At 41.9% G+C, this 20,110-nt stretch overlaps 1 protein-coding gene across 3 annotated transcripts in view; it reads left to right on the forward strand.

The window, feature by feature from the left end:
- Positions 1-328: 328 nt before the first annotated feature.
- Positions 329-20,110, forward strand: part of LOC115162599 (WD repeat-containing protein 25) — a 28,882-nt gene continuing 9,100 nt past the window's right edge. The window contains exons 1-3 of one of the 3 annotated variants that reach the window (XM_029714060.1): positions 329-430; positions 7,582-8,232; positions 19,805-19,952. In XM_029714060.1, the coding sequence (XP_029569920.1) occupies positions 7,600-8,232; positions 19,805-19,952 (781 nt within the window). In that variant the 5' untranslated portion in view covers positions 329-430; positions 7,582-7,599. Of the gene's footprint in view, positions 431-6,583; positions 7,192-7,266; positions 7,404-7,581; positions 8,233-19,804; positions 19,953-20,110 lie in introns of those variants that run through there. The other 2 variants (XM_029714061.1, XM_029714059.1) reach the window with 2 other exon arrangements.

Below are 20,110 nucleotides of genomic sequence, written 5' to 3' on the forward strand. Positions count from 1 at the left end.
CTGTACTGCAGGGATGGGACGTAAGTCGCAGAAAATTGAGGTTGTGGTGGCAGCTGCAGAGAGATATTTAGGGGTGTGTTAAGTGGTGATGTCCCATCCTTTCAGGTTGTTGGCATGAGGTAGGATTGAATATATTTAAATTGTGGAATAGGGTGGTGTTATATATATATATATACATACATGTGTGTGTTAGTGTAGTGTCAGATGGTAGAGTATATGTTATTGTATTTATTATTTCAAGCAAAGTATAAGGGAGTTGTACTCCAGTCTAGTAGGTGGCGGTAATGCAACATATTGGATGTCAACCGCTGTTAAACCTCATCGAAGAAGAAGTTCAACTCCATCGAAGAAGAAGGCATCCAACATTTTTAGCTGGACGCACTGGTTACGTGCATATACTCTACTTTCTCCTTAACCACTTCACTGAATCGTAAGTAACGTTAGCTACAGCAACCATTCCCGTAACGGTTAACTGTAGTGGCATATCTGTTATAGACACAGGAAGATGGATATTGCTAGGCAGCTTCTTGCTTGAGTTGCTAGCTAGTTAATGACTGTGTGACTAATGTTATGCGATTGTCCCTGACTTCAGCACATAGCTATCCAATTTGCCCATGTAATGGACTAATAGCCAGTTACAACATTCATTGACGATAACTGCTTTAGCGCCCATTGACGATACGATAGTATCTTCTGACCGGGGCAGTTTTAAGAGCCCCGAAGCTTGCTCTAAACTTTAAGACGCGTCCCTTACGGTATGGTTTTGGCAACATAAGGAACGTATCATTCATATCAGATAAATACTTTTTGTTAAAAAGAAGTAAAATTACTACACCTTTAAGTGGTTAAGGTTCCCACACCGCCATATGTCCATGTTACAGCGCTTGTTTACAGACAACGAAGACCCCTAAAAATGACTGTAGGCTGCAACTGTGTTAACCGGCTCGCCCAGTGTACAGCAAGTGTGTATTTTGCATTTGCGATATGAAAGTAGAGGGATTTATGTTTCTAGAACCGCAATTGACAATCGTTTCACGTTTTAGATGGAGTATGTTTTGGTTTCCAGAGAAAATGATCCTTTTTAAACAGAACATGTAAGGTCCTTGGACTAAAAGGAGGACACTAACGTTAGGCTCCTTTAGTCCGTTATTGGGCTAATAGCCATCTAGTAAACTGAGTAGGGTAGATGGTGCAAAACATTAAGAATAAGCTACGTGGTGAGTTGATGCCTATTCGGCAGCTAGTTATCTAGGTGAATTGATCATGCTACGTTGTCTGCATTGTTTGTTGACATCCTTGTTATTTACGTAGTTTTGGGAACAGATTCCTGTTGGAACGTTCCCCAAATTATACCCACTATTTCCTCATTGATCACAGGGCCCAATGTGTTGGCAGGATTTGTAACAAAGCAACATTTGAAACATTTTTGGTATTCTAGTTTCTGAAAGCAGATAATTGCTACCAGTGACATTATGATTAGACCTACTCTGACAGAAAGCTATTATAATATCTGTTGCTAATAATGTCTATGAGGACCAATTACTAGAACTGTTGTGCACTTTTAGGTATTTACATTTAGGAGCACCACTGCACTTAGAGCACAGAATCATGACCGCCATGCTTGCACTGTTACTAAAAAGAACTGCTTGTTACGTTAAATTTGTCATTGTGCTCCTACATGACTTTGTGTGCCGCCACATTTTTCAATTTAAACGCACACGTGCTCCATGTAACAAAGTTCAGTGTAGAGCCCTGTTAGGCTAGCATCTTTTCAGCTGTCAAGATAGCTACAGATTGTAACACCAAGTAATGTTATTTGACCAACATTTTTTTTTAATATCCATTATACTGGGAGTTACTCTCGAGTGGCGCAGCGGTCTAAGGCACTGCATCTCAGTGCTAGAGGTGTCACTACAGACACCCTTGTTGAAAGTCCAGGCTGTATCACTCCCGATTGGGAGTCCCATAGGGCGGCGCACAATTGGCCCAGCGTCGTCCGGGTTTGGCCGGTGTAGGCCGTCATTGTAAATAAGAATTTGTTCTTAACTGACTTGCCTAGTTAAATAAAGGTTAAAAAGTTACAGGTTTCCATTAGGTACTGTTTGCCGTAGCGCAGATCATTTTTCGACCAACCTTAAGCTTGGCGATACCCTATTCTTCCTTGATTTGTGGAAAACGGAGTCTCATAAAATTGACTTGCCAGGTTGCAGGGGTTCAGTTTGAATTTAGAAAAATGCTCCGTTATTAAAATAATTGTTTTGCTCAATGAAGTAATCCAACAATTATGCTGCCATCTTGTCTATTTCAAGTCTTCTTTCATTGATTGAGACAGGTGGGTCCACCCTGAACCAGAATTTGTCCTTTCAGGAGACGTTGAATATGCCGATTCTACTTTTAGCCCAGGAAGCATCCATTCAACTTGCCATTCACCAACTTTTCAAGCTTAATAATGTCAGAATACGTTAGGTACTTAACAAATAATGAAGTTTCCCTGAGCAACTGTGGTCATTACTGCTGTCGGTGTACTTCCAAAAAAGGTCTAAATAAAAAGTTACATTGGATGGTAGCCTAGTGGGTAAGAGCGTTGGGCCAGTAACCGAAAGGTCACTGGTTTGAGTCTCTGAGCTGTCTAGGTGAGAAATCATCAGTCTGTGTCCTTGAGCAAGGCACTTAACTCTAATTGCTCTTGTAGTTCACGCTGGATAAGAGCGTCTGCTAAATCATTGAAATATATAAAGTAAGCGTTATTCTTGTGGCCTGGCTGGTCTAGCGGTATTGCTGCAGCCTCCGGCACGTGTCTACAGTGTTGTCAGGTTCGAATCCGGCCAACAACCGCTGTCATCTTCTCTCTAATCCCTTAAACACATGTTTTATTTTTTATAGCGCGCGGTTGTCTGGGTGGCCCATGTTATGCCTACTCATGGACTAAAAAAATTCCAATCTCTATTGAAAGTTTTCTTTAGCCCAGGAGTAGATTGTGGAGGAAACTGTCTGCAAATTATGTAGATTGTAGTGTGGCCTGCAGTACTTCAATACAGCAGGTGTCACTAGTATCTCTTATGAAGCAAATTGTTATGCAGAGTGGATGGAAGTGGAGAGGGAATCGCATATGGACAGAGCTTAAGCCTCGGTGTAATAGACAAAGGGTGTGTTCAGTTCGCGTCAATGCTTGTTATGTAGCATGATGGTTTTTACTGAAACTGGCACCGTTCTTCAACAGCCTTTGAGGTACGCATTAGAAAACAGGAAGGGAAGCACTCCTAAGGTACACAATAGGTCTTTGTAGATAGAAGGAGCTCTTTGGTAAATTGGTCATCAAAAAGAAAGGAGGACCAAGGCACTCTTCATATAATTAACTCATGTCTTTATTTGTATGGCATGTTCAATTGAACAAATATTTTAAAACGCTTGCATTTCGGCTGCATGGCATTTGTCAGGGAGTACAACGATACAATGTCTTTTGAACAAAGTATTTTCCCAGTCAATGTGGATTGAAGAGGGGGTGGTTACAGAATAGTTAGTCAATATTCATGACACTTCACCTAGTAACAATACTGTACATTCAAAAGTGAAATGGATAAGTTATAAAAATGAATATTAAAGTTAGAAGTATTAGAAAAGACAAAGTAGTTCTAGCCTTGAATAGGAGTGAGTGTAGTAGAGCTATACATTTCATAGTGCACTAGATGACAGCAAACATGGACCACAGCATTCCAAACATAGGGTAATTGGGCAATATGTCCACTAGATGACAGCAAAGGGACCACTAAGACCCTACAGGAATGGGTAGAAATCTATATCTTCATTTTAAACCAGGGTACTTAGTGGCCTGTAGTTTGTAAAACCAAAAACGTTTAGTGGTTTAAGGCGGTCCCCTCTTCTGATTGAGGCCGGAACATGATCAATACCCATAGCTTGAAGGGAGGCAGGGTTACCATGGTGTAAGGACTTGTAGTTCCTTGCCATAGGGTAGTCTTAGTGTCCTACTCCTTTGGGGCACTTATGTTCTACTAAGTTGGTGGTTTTACAGTTAATGAAATATTTGACTTGATACTCTGTGTCAACAAAATACTTTTCTGTGCAATATTTTCTGCAATGGTTCCATTTGAAAGACCCAGCTGGGTTTGTGGTTTAGTCTTTTGAGAGTCACCAGGAAGGTAGCTGTGGACTAGTTTGTCTCTTAAAGCTTATGACTGGTGGCTCTGGGAAGACTTTGCATATCACTTTGGATGATTCCCCAATTCTCTTTTAAAGATCATTTTGATGTTCTTTGCTATATTTAATCAACAAGGCCCGAATGGGTTTGGTATATGTTCAATATACCACGGCTAAGGACTGTTCTTAAACACAACGCAACGAGGAGTGCTTGGATGCAGCCCTTAGCCGTAGTATGTTGGCAATATACCACAAACCCGAGGTGCCTTATTGCTATTATAAACTGGTTGCTAATGTAATTAGAAGAGTAAAAATAAATATTTTGTCATACCCATGGTATACGGTCTGATATGCCACGGCTTTCAGCCAATCGGCATTCAGGGCTCGAACCACCCAGTTTATAATTTGTAACAAAGTACACGCTCTCTTGTGCATCACGAGGAGCTCCCCTCCGCAACAAATCCTCTCTGTCAAGTCGTCCGGCCCTTTCAGAATTTGATTGCTTAACCCCGGCTCAAGAAATGATTCTCCAATTCAGCAGATGTGACACTGTAGTCTCTTTCCTGATCGCAAATTCTGCACACTCTTTAGAATTGGCTATAATGAATTTTCTATTTTAGCCTTTTGGGATGGAAACTGTGTGCCTTCAGAATGGTATTCCCATCTGTAGGCTTCTTAAAGTTGTATGTGTGCAAAAAGCCTTTGTCATTTTTACTGATGTCAAGATCCCAAAAAATGTAGGTTCTCTTTGGTGTACTCAATAGTCAGTTTGATGTTAGGGTTATTGGTGGAAGGAAATAAGTGAATCTTCTGAGCCAGACCAGAACAGGCAGACATCAATATAGCACCCCCACCATATAATCTGGTCAAATAACTTTTTTTTTTAGAAGGATCCAGAAAGAAGTCATTTTCCCATTTACCGAAGTACAATCCAACGTAGGAAGGGCTGCAGCAAGCTCCAATGGCACATCCTTTGACTTGTTTAAAGATGAGGTTCTGGAAGACACAAATGTTATTATTTAGAGTCCATTCAGTCAGGGAGAATGAATTCTGAGGGAGGCGTGTCAGGCCGAGTACTCAAGAATGGTGCATAGCTTCCAACCCTTCATATTCAATGGTGGTGTTCAAAGACTCCACATCCAAGGTGACTGAAAAGGAAGCTGTGCCTCTGTTCAATTCTTTGATTTTATTCAACACATCTGTGGTGTCTTGAAGAAAGGCTGGGAGTGATGGCAGAAAAGGCTTAATAAAGTAATCAATGTACTTGGAGATGGGTTCTATCAGGCTTTCATTACTGCTAATGACTGGTCTGCTTGGGGGGGCTATCTTATCTGAACTCATTATCTGAAACATAACTTTTCTCCTTAGCGTCTGTGAGGATCCCTTTCAATTGGGGCGGCTGGTAGCCTAGTGGTTAGTGTTGGGCTAGTAACCGAAAGGTTGCAAGATCGAATCTCTGAGCTGACAAGGTAAAAATCTGTCCTTCTCCCCCCTGAAAAAGGCCTAGGAACAGTGGGTTAACTGCCATCATTGAAAATAAGAATTTGTTCTTAACTGACTTGCCTAGTTAAATAAAGGAAATACAAATAAATCTGTTTTTAGGGCCTCTAAGGTTGAAAGTAAGAGATTGGTAGAATTCATCATTGTATAAGTCACATTTTGTTTTTACCCCACGCTACTGTAGCGCCACTTTTTGCCTGCTTTTTTTAACCACATTCTGTTCATTTTTGGACAAGGATTCAATTGCATCCCTCTGTCTTTGAAAGGTTACATTTTGTATTTATTATGGATAGCAGCTACTCGTCCTGGGGTCCGACAAAATGAAGGCAGTTTATACAGTTTTAAAACATTACAATACATTCAGATTTCACAACCTACTGTGTGCCCTCAGGCCCCTACTCCACCACTACCATGTATGTTATTGTGTGTTTATGCATGTCTGTGCCAATGTTTGTGTTGCTTTGTGCCAATGTTAAATTCTTTTTTGTTTTAAATCTAATTTTACTGCTTGCTCAAGTTACTTGATTTGGAATAGAGTTCCATGTAGTCGAATAGAGTTCCATGCAGTCATGGCTCTATGTAGTACTGTGTGCCTCCCATAGTCTGTTCTGGTCTTGGGGACTGTGAAGAGACCTCTTGTGGCATGTCTTGTGGGGTATGCATGGGTGTCTGAGCTGTGTACCAGTAGTTTAGACAGACAGCTCGGTGCATTCAACTTGTCAATACCTCTCACCAATACAAGTAGTGATGAAGTCAATCTCTCCTCCACTTTCAGCCAGGAGAGATTGACATGCATATTATTAATATTAGCTCTCTGTGTACATCCAAGGGCCAGCCTTCCTGCCCTGTTCTGAGCCAATTGCAATTTTCCTAAGTCCTTTTTTGTGGCATCTGACCACACGACTGAACAGCAGTCAAGGTGCGACCAAAACTAGGGTCTGTAGGACCTGCCTTGTTGATAGTGTTAAGACATTGTTTGGTTTGTGTCACTTTTACCCTTTAACCAGGTTCTCTACATCAAAATGTGCAAATATGTTTTGTGTCGCATTCTGGACAATGGAACAAAGTGGATTTAGGCTTAAAATGTGTTTTGAGGGCACAGAAACTGACTGACCTGACACTGGTGTCTGTAGTTGGAAAGGTGTTTTGCTTGTACCAGGCCTTCAGATGTAGAAACAAAATAGGTCAATCTTTGAGTTAAGTTCATTAGTTGAGTATGTGGGAGCAAATGACAGTCCTTTAGACAAGACCCTTACACCGTCATCAGAAAGGGGTTCTCCAGAATTGTTCATCACAGCCTTGTTCTGGTCCTGCTCCATGTGGTTGGATAATCTTGCTTTCTTCCTCCCCCTCTGAGTTGGCCTCTTCCGCGTCCTCTTCTCTTTGAGAACCTGTGTGGCTCGTCTTTCTGGTCCAAAAAATCTTTGGAGGAGCCGGCCACGCGGAGTGTCTTGGATGATCCTCATCGTCACTGCTCGTAAAGTTGAAAGAAACAGATCTGGGCTTCCTCTGTGGGTGTGATTTGAATTCTTGCAGGTTGGTTTTCTACAGGAAAAGACCTTGCCATCTCTGTAGTCTACTTCACCTCTTCTAAACTTCCTTAGCTTGTCTAGCTTCAATTTAAGAGTGAATGTGTCTATATTGAGGTACGTACGCTTGCTCCAGTTTGGTGGGTGTGGTGAATTGTGGCCTGAATCAATATGGGTGTGGCCATTTTAAATCGCAAAACTTGTGCAGCACATTATACGGTAAGTACCATCTGGGCCACCATAATCAACTTTTTTCAGCTGGTAATTCAGTACTGTTTCTGTTAAATTCAACGTTGCACACTTTTGTCAAATGTTCTGTTGAACTGAACACAACCCAGGATATTTAACACTGCTTTAAACCTGTCTCAATAAAACATCTTTAATTGACATCCCACAGGGTTCTGGGGAAAGGACAATGACCTCGTTAGTGGCCTATGATGATTCTGACCAGGAGGATGATGACGGAGCACTCCCTCATCTTGCCAACTGTCCCATGGATGATATTGGGCAGTCCCAAGGAAACCAGAAATGGTTGGATTCTAACTTCTATGGACCATTATTACCCAGTCCCCATTACAAACCACTTGAAATAGGACAATGTGGTGATGGTAGGACAGTGTCAGAACCTCACAGGGAGATTTATCCCCTTCCATTGGGTCTCTCAGGGATTGTGGAGAACAGCTCAAACTCAAAACCATACTCTACTCCACAATACTGTGTTAATTTGACCACAGCGAAGAGGCTTCAGGCTGCACCACCTGGTGTCTCGCCATACATTCCTAAGAGACAGAGGTTGGCCACACCAGGAAAGAGAGAAGAACCAACCTCTTTGGAAACGAATGATAAGTCCACTGTCTCCAGGCTGCTGACCGAGGTCTCTGAGCGGGTGCGTCCGTACCTGGGGCCCAAGCCTGGCAGGGCAGTGGTGCCCAGGCGCATGCAGCTCAGCCTCCAGGCCCACCAGGCTCCAATCAACATGATCCAGTGGTGCCCAGTGCCCCAGCTCAGCCATCTCCTACTGTCTGCCTCCATGGACAAGACTGTTAAGGTAACCATGATGATGCCATTTTGAATGGATGTGGTAAATGGTGTGTGTGAGCCGTTGAGTGCTCCATGTTTTCGGTCATAGCCTACACACAGCATCATTTTACACTTGTCAGTCCTAGGGACAGGGAAGTGGGTAATTAGTGTACAGATTATCTGACATTCAATGTAAGTGGCTCACCAGGTTAGACGGTAAGATGGATGATAACCATCTTGCAGTGAGATGGAGACGGAGCAAGACATGCTGCCTTTAGAAGCACCTGTGTCACTGTCAGAGCAATGTGTGTCAGGACCCATGGGATTTCCTTTCCTCCACTACTACCTACTAGTGTTGTGATGATACCCGAATTTTGACTTAGATGCCATGTTCAGTATCACAATACTCGATACCATCACGATACTACATACCAAAACAATACCCAGAATGATACCACAGCAACAACAACAAAAATAATGCGTATTAGCCAAAGTCACAGGGTGGCACTTGATCCAGATAATCTTTTGAGTTCAATATAATTCCATAGATTTTTGAATGTATGCATCAATTAATAAATCATACAATCAATTTCAATTCGTTTTTTTTACCAGTCTAACTACGTAACAGCATAATGGTAATCATTTATTTGAATGGTACATCTCTATTGATAGGCCTGTTCACAATACATGTGAATGCATTGAGCTTGTTTTGGCTGATTTCATGAGGCTACAGATGGAAAGCAATCTGTTTACCTTCCATTTGGGACATATTTTATTGTACTCATCAACAACATTTACATAGAAGCAGTCTCTTCTTTTATAAAAGTGCCATGATGTCATTCACACACAAAGAAACTCCCAGTGGTGAGCACATTTGCATGCACGCAAATAATTTGATATTACATTGATTTACGGCAGTAAGCAGAGTATGGAAATTGTCATGTAAACATCTTACTCTGCTTATCTTAAGGTCAAAGTCGAAGTAGGCATACACCAATTAAAGCCCCTGGTTTTCAGAGCAAGCTTTCAAGTTATTAGGCTATGTAAGTGACTTAATCTGCGCGTGTGCCAGCAGCAAGCCTCCCTGTTATGCCGAGTGAAGAGTTCGTAAATACCTGTAAGTATGCATCTTAGAAATAGTTTTCACATACAAACTTTATATGTCCGAATTCCGAATCAAATAGGCTTCGCAAAAATGACATGGTCACTGTGGTAGAATGTTTATTTTTATGGCCTGATTTCAGATGTAAACAGGATTATTAGGGAAAATGTTTTTAAACTATTTATATTATATTTATATTAATTAATTCTGTGCAACTTCAGGCGCTGTGAACACTGAAGCTGTACCCGCTTTAATTTACTGTTTTAACAGTGGCCAACTAGGCTACTGTGGCTATTTGATTAAAATGTAGGCCTACCATGAGAAAATGCATCACAAAATATTTTAACATGAAAATAACAATTCTATCATTGTCTACAGTAGCGACCATTGTGTGGTGTTCAATGTAGGCCTACATTCCATGAGACTTTTGGGGGGAAAAAACATGCAGGGCTTGACATTAACCTGTTTATCCACTTTTCCTTCAGACAAGGAGGTGACTGAACATTTTGTTGTGGTGTTTAATGTAAGAAACCACTTTTATTATTATTACCATACCATTATTACAGAGAATCAGACAAATTATATTACCCTCTGCCTATTGGCTACTTAGCTTATTCAAGCCTGCCTCAAAATACAACACTGCCCTTTTTTTAAGACATAAAAAAAAGCTCTGTACCAGACTTGCTTTTCAAAGATCGCTACAAATGTACACACTTTGCTCTTGTAGGAAGCAATCACTCCCACATTGCTGACTACAAAGTTGCTATAACTCGGCCAATAACGCACTAACTAGCAAAGAATATGAACAAATGTGCACACGTGGCTACATGCAGCGCTCGCTTTGTTCTCAAAACAATTGTGTAATAATCGTGAATGCTCATGCTGTAAAATAGTCCTGTTCAAAGTGAATGGCACATCCATATATGGCAAGGGTCTATTTGCATATAGTTCTACTGCAGCTCTGATTGGTTATGGCTTACCGGTCTGTACTCTGTGTAGAGTATGGGCCTGAGTCATGCCTGTCAATGCAATAAAATCTGATGCGCTCTGCCTACAACAAAATCTCTTGCACAGTTTTGTATACAAAGTCTTGCATAGTTAGTTTTGTTTCGGTATGTTGCATTGAAAGTGGTTAATATTGCGTTGATTCGATCACATAATCCCACAGTAAAGGGAAACGTTGATAGTGTTAACTACCGGGGGAAAACTCCACTCAACTTTCTAATCTCGTGCTTCTCTGTGCTGGCTGATATTTCTTCTGCAAGGCAGTCCTGGCTGAGCTGCGCACCCGCACACAGCTTAGATGGAACATTTGTATGTAACCGTGCTCAGTGTTTCCTCATGGCAGGCTAGAGCTAGCAATGAGTGCGCTATGGGAATATCAGCTGTGCCGATAGACAGACTTGATCCTCTCTCAATCAGTAGATGATGTGGGACACATTTGACAGAAGTACCCGAAAGTATGTTCTAGTACCGAGAAAGTACTGACGTCTCTGTATACCATGCAACGCTACTACCTACCACATTTCACCAGGGTCGTATGGCACAAAATGGAAGAAAACGGAATGAAACTGGGAGGGACTACCTTAACTTGCCAGATAAGAAATTGTTTTAATTTTCTGTTGCAAAATGTTTTGCTACTGTGTGCCATAATTAATACAACCCAGGAAGACCTAAGTTTACCTAATGTAACCTAGGTTTTATGATATGAGTGATGTCTCTCACTTTGGGTAACGCCTCTTAGGGATGGAGTCTAGGAAGGTCCAATCACACAACATCTGTCGGACAGGAGCAACGACCAATAGTGGACCAACCCACTTTCCATATAAGGAGCCGTAGTCTGCTCCCATCTTCACTTCTAAGTACGTTCATCTTCCTTACGCAAAGCATGAAGAGTAATGCGGTGAGAGACCTCACTCATAATATCATAGAACCGGGGTTACATTAGGTAACCTAAAGTTCTATTTCAATTACTCGTTAGGTCACTTTGGGGATATAGCCAACTCGAGTAGCACTCATATACTCTCCGAAGCCATGTCTGGATCGGATCAACCCTCAGAAGTCCCGACAATAAGCACTATATGCGCTAATGAGGCTGTAGTGACGTCCAGTTCGTAGAACCTCACGAATGTATGGGGGGGTACCCCAGCATGCCACATTATAGATATCTTGAACAGAGATGCCTTGAACAATGTCCATGATGTAGACATAGCTTCCACTATACAATGGGATAAACGCTGTTGAGAAGTGGTCCTCCCTGCGTGGGGAGGTGCCCAAGAGACAAAGGGCTCTCGTCCTGTCCATACAGATGTTTCCAGTGTGTGCCTGGCGTAAGCGGTGGAGACACTCCTCCATGGAGAAGGGCGGTGGGTGAAAGGCCAACAGCTCTAAAGTGAAGCGATTTATAAGCACTACTAACATAAGGGACAAACCTTGGATAGTTGGGTTCTGACGGTGCATGCAGCTCTCCAACCTGTTTTGCTGATGCAATGGCTAAAGGTAAAGCAGTTTCAAGCAAGCAATCTAATTTTCATGCTTTCCAGTGGCTCGAACTGCAGCTGTGAAATGGACTCAAGCACCACAAAGATTGCAGGATGGGTCTAGCTGTTTGGGTACTGAGCGTAGACTACGCTAAGATGTGAGGTTGTCGTACTTGGGATCACTTAGCCACTGTTCACCCAGGGGGTTACTATTCTGGCTCAGGCTTGCACCATGTTAGCCGGGGGGAGCAGTGTTGCGCCTCATTTGACCGTAGTGCTGTGCGGTGTAAGTGGTCAGTTTTAGCCATAGCTTGCTAGTAATTCCAGGAATCTGAGTGCTTGGTTTAGTTTTTCCAGTACGGGGAAAACAGCAGCCATAACTCCGAGAGAGAAGGTTCTGCCAGCTGGTTTGTATGTGAGCTACTCAAAGCCTGATTGTTGGGTTCGTGCTTCAAAGCCTGACCGTGGGGTCTGTACAACTCACCAAGCTAATAGTAGCCTCTAGTGGTCTAAACGCATAGCTGTAATTAGCCGGAGAACACTATTGCTCTTTACAGGCTGAAACATCTCCTACGACCATAGTACCAAGGCACACCTGGTCAACCTAGCCAGCGAGGGCGCTGGTAAGCTAAATAAGGGGGAAAGTAACACTACCCAGTATAAGAGCTAGCTCATAAGAGCTAGCTCAAGGTGTGTACTGGCGGACGGTAGCTGTGGTGCTAGCCCTGGTATTAGTTGGCTGGAAATTGCCCCACGGGCCAATTGCCTAGCTATTGCTTGTACACTGCTAGCTGAAGACGGTGAATGGCATACGTCTTAAGTGAGCTAGCTGTTTAGCTTCGCCTAGTAGTGTGGTGTGGGCTAACTGCATCACAGCAGGGGACTCGCCCTGTGCAGCGGTAAAAGTAGCCATATCTCTGGTATGGAGACCCGGGCTATATGTCTGCTATTCGAAGCTTAGCTGTATAGCTATCGAGTCCGTTCTCCCAGTGGGTCAGTAGTCTAGCTATATCAAGCATACTTCCCGGGGAGGGAGATCTAGTTGTGTGTTTCACCAATGCTTAGCTGTGCAGCCAGTGTTCCCTGGCGTTTAGCTAGCTAACTTAGTGTTCACGTCGAGGGTTAGTAGCCTCGTCCCTAAAATAGGAAGCCTGGGGAAGTTCCATGGCAGAAATCGGCTGAAGAGGGGTCGGAAACCGCTGTAAGTCAGTGATGGGCCTTGCTTGGCTGGAGCTCCAAAGGTGCTCACCAGATTAGTGCCATAGGCGCAACAGTGCGCGAGGACTGAAGATGTCAACAAAACGAGCACTGGTGACATTTTAGAACGTTTGCAGCACAACGGTCTTCACAGCATTTCCCTAATATTTCGAGATGAGCTAAAGATGCAGCAAGAGGTGAGAAATGGTCTACAATGCTGGCCATATCAATATTGTTGATGTTTCTAAAATGATATTTGCCTGTGAAGGCTAGCATGAAGGCCAAAAACATAGCTAGCCACAATGAGGTTCGTTTTGAGAAGTCAGCTAACCTTGAAGGCTACCTAGTTATAACTAACTAGCTACTTCTCAAAACAAACCTCATTGTGGCTAGCTATTTTTTTGGGGGTCTTGAAATGTAACATCCAATCAAAATCTACAGGCCTCCAAGGGAGGCATGACTACTACGTGATTTGAGGTATGGGAACGCGAGACTAGTAGCCTAGCTATAGCAAGAACACCACTAACTGAATAATGTGCGTTCTTTCTTAGCTAGATAGGTTAGCTTAGAGTCTGGCTAACCGAATCTAAAGTCTCTTTCCTTTCTTCCACTTTGGTGGGAATAAGCAACACGAAGCAGGTATCTGGGCTGGTAAGGCGAGAGCTTGCTGTGTGGTGTAGCTGTCGTGTGAGGTCAATCCTCAGCACAAGAAGCTTCTGTCCTGCGCTTGGCGTCTGAGTTCTTGACGGTCCACCTGTGAATAGTTTAACAGTTAAGCAGAGGTCCAAGTCGATGCTGAGTAGAGGACCTTAATTTGAACCCGTGAGGAAGACGAAAGAAGTGAAGATACTACCGCCCCTTATATGGGACGTCGGTTGTTTCTCTATTGGCGGTTGCACCCGTCTATGACCGACGTTGTGTGACTGGATCTTCCTAGACTCCGCCCCTAACAAGGCGTTACCCAAAGTGAGACACCGAAAGAGTGATTATAAATAGAACCACGAGCTAGCTATTCATCTCATCCATAGGTCAATTGGTGCAGAAAGCGAAATATTTTGATCCAGAGCAAAAGTGCGTTTCCTGCACAGCGCCAGAGAGCATTAGCTACCTGCTTCCCAATGGGCTCGGTATAATTAACAATTTAAATATTCATGATGAAATTTGCCTATTCATGCAGGAGTGCAAGTGTACTGCTGCTAGGCTCCCTCTGTCACCTGGCAGACTAACTCAGATGGCAGGGTTTGTGAGGTAGTTGTCTGTTGCTGGGGATTAGATCAGTTAGTAACACTAGATTCATAATTGTTTTCCTCGTCCAATTACTTAAATAAAACCTATTTGAGGATGAAAATTAATTGAGCCCTTATCAATATTTATTGTTTGAATAATAAACTGTCTAAAGTCGATCAATCTCACAAATCATTTGAATGGGTCACCCAATTGGAATATGCAATGCAAAGTGAATCCAGGGAAACCCAAATAAAAATGAGTGCCAAGCTGAGGAAGGGGGGATAGGTCAGAAGAGGACCCTATGTCCCTGGCCAGCCCTGGTCTACATTAGGCCTACACATTTTACAGCCCACTGTCAGAATTCTTCCTTTAGAGGGCAGTGTTTCTCTTATAATGATTATTTAGCTGAACTTGTTTAGATGTTGTTGTTCATGATAGACGGAAATAGTATTGTACAGTTCACCTACTCCAGTATATTTCATTTTCAGCTTTTTCTTTTTTTTGTGTGTGTTGCTCTGGCATTCCCTCAATGTCTTCACTGCTTTACATTTCCAAAATATTTGCCTCTAAGCTTCTAGGGGATTCTGTTTGGTACAGAGCAGCGAAGAAGGAGCTTGTTCCTGAATTGACATGTCACACATTCCTGTCGACTCTCTGTGGAGTATGGGGGCTGTCATACTTCTCCATGCACTTTCATGCTCCGTGCAGTACAGTGTTCAATAATGAAATAGAGGGAGACGGATCTGGCTCACAGATCTTCAAAGACCCTCTGTGGGTCTGGATATGCTACAGCATAGAAACTTCTCATTAGTTTTGGCCTTCACATGAGACCACCCACTCAATTTCAGACGTTTCCTGAGGAGACTTTTCCAAAGGGGCTGGCAGACGCTTTCTTTTGACACTGAGATGTCTCCCATGGCACCGACAGTTGGCCCCATTGCCACCTACTTGAATCGGGGTTTGTCAGGTTCAGCAAGCCTCTAATCTCCAAAGGGTGAAATTGACTTATTTGAACCAGCGCCACTTCTGTTGTCATTGGGCTGTTTTTGCAGCCTTCCTCTTGTCAAGTAGTAGAAACACAAAGCAGCGAAGCATTGAACTACCTAATCACACTCGTGACAGGCTGGTGCACTCTTTTCCTTTGTTTCTTCACGACTAGGATTAGAGAAGCCTGCATTCAAACCACAAAATCATTCAGCTATTTCTGGCTTGAGATTGATTTATGGCACTCAAAGTTCATTAGCTAGATAAATGAATTAGCGAGTGCTGTCTTGCTTTTTTAAACCCTCAAAATAAGCCCTAATTTACAACTGAATTAAGCCAATTTGTCAGCAAATAAAATAAAACGCCTTTAAAGGTCCAATACAGGATCAAATAATTTGTGGGTGACAATTAAGTACCTTTATAGTGATTTTGTTTTCAATGAAAATGGTAAAAAAATGAGCAAAGAGCAATTTCTCAAGAATTTCGCTAGTGCTGTCAGGGAGTGGTCTAAGAGGGGGACAACTGAAAACTAGCTGTTATTGCCAAAGAGGTTTGGAACTCTCTCTCTTATTGGTCTATGAACCAATTTACTGCCTGGTGATGTCACCAGGGAGGCCAAAACTCCCTCCCAACAAAACAGGCTAACAATTCTGGCGGCCTTTTCAGACATTTAAATTTTAGTCATTTAGCAGACGCTCTTATCCAGAGCGACTTACAGTAGTGAATGCATACATTTCATACATTTTTTTCCGTACTGATCCCCCGTGGGAATCGAACCCACAACCCTGGCGTTGCAAACACCATGCTCTACCAACTGAGCCACACAGCTATTACGCTAAAAAGGCATCATTTTCACAATTTCACAGTATTATTCCAACCTCAGTGTGGAAATATACGCGCAGCAAAAATATTAATGCAACACGTAAAGTGTTGGTCCCATGTTTCATGAGCTCAAATAAGAGCCAAGACATTTTTCCATATGCACAAAAGCTTATTTCTCTCAAAGTTTGCACAAATTTGCTTATCCCTGTTAGTGAGCATTTCTCCTTTTCCAAGATAATCCATCAACTTGATAGGTGTGGCATATCAATAAGCTGATTTAAACAGCATGATCCTTACGCAGGTGCACCTTGTGCTGGGGGAAATTATAAGGCCACTATAGAATGTGCAGTTTTGAGAAAGCCAAGCGTGTCGTGTGCAAAGCTGTCATCAAGGCAAAGGGCTACTTTGAAGAATCTCACATATACAATTTATTTAGATTTTGTTTAACACTTTTTTTTTGTTGGTTACTACATGATTTCATGTGTTATTTTGTAGTTTTGTTTTCTTCACTATTCTATAATGTAGAAAATAGTAAAAAATAAAGAAAAACTCTGGAAGGAGTAGGTGTGTCAAAACTATTGACAGGTACTGTATATATAAAAGACAGAAAAGTTGTGTATTTTACCGCACTGGGACTTTTTAAAGGGATAGTTGACCAAAATGTAAAACATCTAGTAACACGGAGAGACTGCAATCCAGACCTGCGTTCATGACGAGTACCATTTTAAATCTTTACTTCCATAGTACTTTTGGTGTTTGCTTTAGTCTGCAGGGGCTCCTCTATGGGAGGAGTTTGCAGTTTTGCAACTAATCTATTGGTTCCATTTTGCTAGGGAAGCTCAATCAATCCCAACTAAACTTTTTGAAATGATTTCAAATTGTTTTTGACCCCAGGTCTGCTGCAATCCATGCATTTTCTGTGTTAACCTAGACACTGTCATCAACTGCTAAAGTTGTTAGTATGTTCTAAGTTCTATGCCCAAATTAATACAAGCATATCAGTTTTTGGTGCATATGCACTTGTTTCCCAGACAAAGTGAGAGGTGAACACAGAGGCTCAGATTACCCTTTATCCCCGTCAAAAGTAATTCAATGCCATCCTAAAGGACTCTGTGGCCGCCTGGGGCCCCATTGTGGGAGGCAGCAAATAGTATGTGAGATTGTTTACACGTACAGCAGCCCAGAGATTTTACTCTGGTTTCAATTTCGCCGCCAGATCATTATCTCAGCGTGATCCTACTAGTAGATATGGATTGCCGGCTTTACCTCAATTGCCTTGTCACATTGACATTCATTCACACAGTCTGAAAATAGCATTCCTGATGGCTCTGGAGGTGACAGTAGAGCACCAGGATGTATTCGACCAGTGGCCCTGTCATCATGTCACAGGCTCTGTCTCACTCAGGACAGTGAAATATCCTTCACAAATAGCTCTAGTTCTCCTCCAAAGCCATTGATCTAGGCGGACATGTTTTGTAGTTAGTTTGCGTGTTTGCTTGTGGACTAAATTTAGCACAAACCCTTGATCCAATGTGCTATTGTAAGCAAAATACTTTTTTAATTAAAGATCTTTGATCAACAGTGGAGTTTTTTTTTTTTTATCCCTCCTGCATACACTTAGCAATATAGTGGGGCAGGCAACTTTTTTTATTTCTGCTAATTTATTTGAATTGAAGAACCGTGAAAGAAACCGATGAGTATCTTTTTTCCTATAATTTATAGGGAAATTGTCAAGGTTGAAATCCCCCATATTACTGATTTACTTAGGCGAAGTGTGAATGTAGCACCCTCTTAGAGAGCCATACTTTTTTCTGATACAGAATAATGTGTGTGATTTAAAAAGCCTCTTTGTGCTCTCTCTGTGGTGTATGAGAATTCCCATTACAACTGATAAAGTTCCTCAAAACATGACTGTCTCTAATTAACTGCTGCACTGTGTCCAGGGGTGTATTCACTAGGAACCAAACAGACGCAAATAGGGAGCAAACTACCTGAATTTGTTCAATAAGAAACTCCGCGGTTTGCGCTAGGGGTGCGCAGGTCAGCTGTTTGTTCACCTGCAATTGCTAATAACCCATCCGCAACTATGTGAAAATCTGAGGCCCGCACCTGACCCTAACTCGCAAATATACAAAATGCACTATCGACTAGATTTTTTTTTTGTGAGCTGAAGCTCCAGTGCAGCAGGGTCATGTAGCAAGACAAGGATCCGAAACACATAATCAAGTCTACATGAAAATGGCTTAAAAGTAACAAATTTGAAGTTTTGGAATGGCCTAGTCAAAGTCCACACCTAATTGCAATTGAGATGTTGTGGAAAAACTTGATATTAGCAGTTCATGCTTGAAAACCCACACATTTTGCTGAGTTAAAGCAGTTTTGCATGCAAGAGTGGGCAAAAATTCCTCCACAGCGATGTGATACTATTCAAAATGACAGGAAGCATTTGGTTGGAGTCATTGCATCTAAAGGTTGCACAACCAGTTATTGAATGTAAAGGGGGCAATTGCTTTTTCACACAGGGGAATTGGGTGTTGCATAACTTTGTTAATCTTGTTTTTACTTATTCTATTTATTTTATTATCTAATATGTTTCTGTTGAAGATCTGATAACATTCAGTATTAAAAAAAATATGTAAAAATAGAGAATCAGAAAGGGGGCAAATACTTTTTCACATGCAGCTTCTCTTCTGTCATTATATGTTGCCCTAAAAGACTAAATTAACACTTGCTCATCAAAATATCATAAATCGATAGAATGAATGCTTCAATCTATTTGACATCGGTAAAGTTTCATCTCTTCTTTCGCGTTCGCAAAGACATTTAGGGACGGAGGAAAGTGCAACAAGAAAAAAAAACATATATATATATATATAATATTGTTTTGACCAGTTGTAAGGAAGTAGAAAGCTTTGAAAACAACCCAACATGTTTCTGTTAAGATTTTCATCAGCTTTGATGCTAATAATGATGGCACCTCTACAGATGGTATCTAACTGAGCATTTGCATTCTCTCAAGATGCTGAAAGAAAGTTATCGTATTTCTCCACACTTTGCCTACATTTGGCGTATGATTTTACTGCATGAAATGCTTAATTTTGCAGGAGTTAATATTAAGGCAATGTGAGAGGTTATAGACCTATAGTCAGTGTCCAGATTTCAGTTTCCATTTAACCCATCTGAACAGGAGGCTACAGTGCCCTTGACGTGCAATAGGCCTATTTGAAGACCTCATCTTGTGACTGTCAAATTTGTATAGATCTTCACATAACTGCTGTCATCCTCATTTACCACTTCACCATTTTTTTTAAAAACATTACTTTTCTTGCCATCCTTCTCCTTATTTTCAACTCTCCTTTCGCGCCTTTCCTCTTACTGAATTTACATTTACATTTTACATTTAAGTCATTTAGCAGACGCTCTTATCCAGAGCGACTTACAAATTCAACTCCGACATTGTCCTTTTTGCCTCCGTGGATTGACATTTAACGTTTTCTTCCTGTTCCCAAAAGCATTTGGCAATTGACGCATGTACAGTTAGGCCATGAAGCTTAGGCTTATGTGCTAATGCCAGATAGCTCAAAATAATGAAATAAAAACCTCAATATAGCCTATAGATATACAATATATTTGGATTTTAAGATATTGTTCTCTTTTATTCAACCCGCATGCCACCTTTCATCCACCTAATATTTAATGACCCTAAACCTGTCCACCCCACTGGGACTGTGGGTTCTGAGTCAACCCGCATCACTAGTTTGCACTAATGAATACACCCTGTTTTGCAGATTTGGGATGGTGCAGAGAGTGGGCAGTGCCTGCAGGTATACTCCTCCCACTCGGGGGCGGTGCGAGATGCCTGTTGGTCTCCCTGTGGGCGACGCCTCCTCACCGGCTCCTTTGACAACACGGCCATGGTGACGGACGTGGAGACAGGTGAGCAACACTCTCTGGAACAATCCAAGTCACTTGTTTTTCATATTGGTGACCAAAAATGTTTTGTGTATTTTCTTGATTAGTTTAGGTCTACTAGTATCCCTTTTTAAATGTATTTCAAATCAACTTTTATTGGCCACATACACATGGTTAGCAGA

Source organism: Salmo trutta, chromosome 25 (genome assembly GCF_901001165.1).
Source record: "Salmo trutta chromosome 25, fSalTru1.1, whole genome shotgun sequence".
In the NCBI taxonomy this organism is placed as follows: domain Eukaryota; kingdom Metazoa; phylum Chordata; class Actinopteri; order Salmoniformes; family Salmonidae; genus Salmo; species Salmo trutta.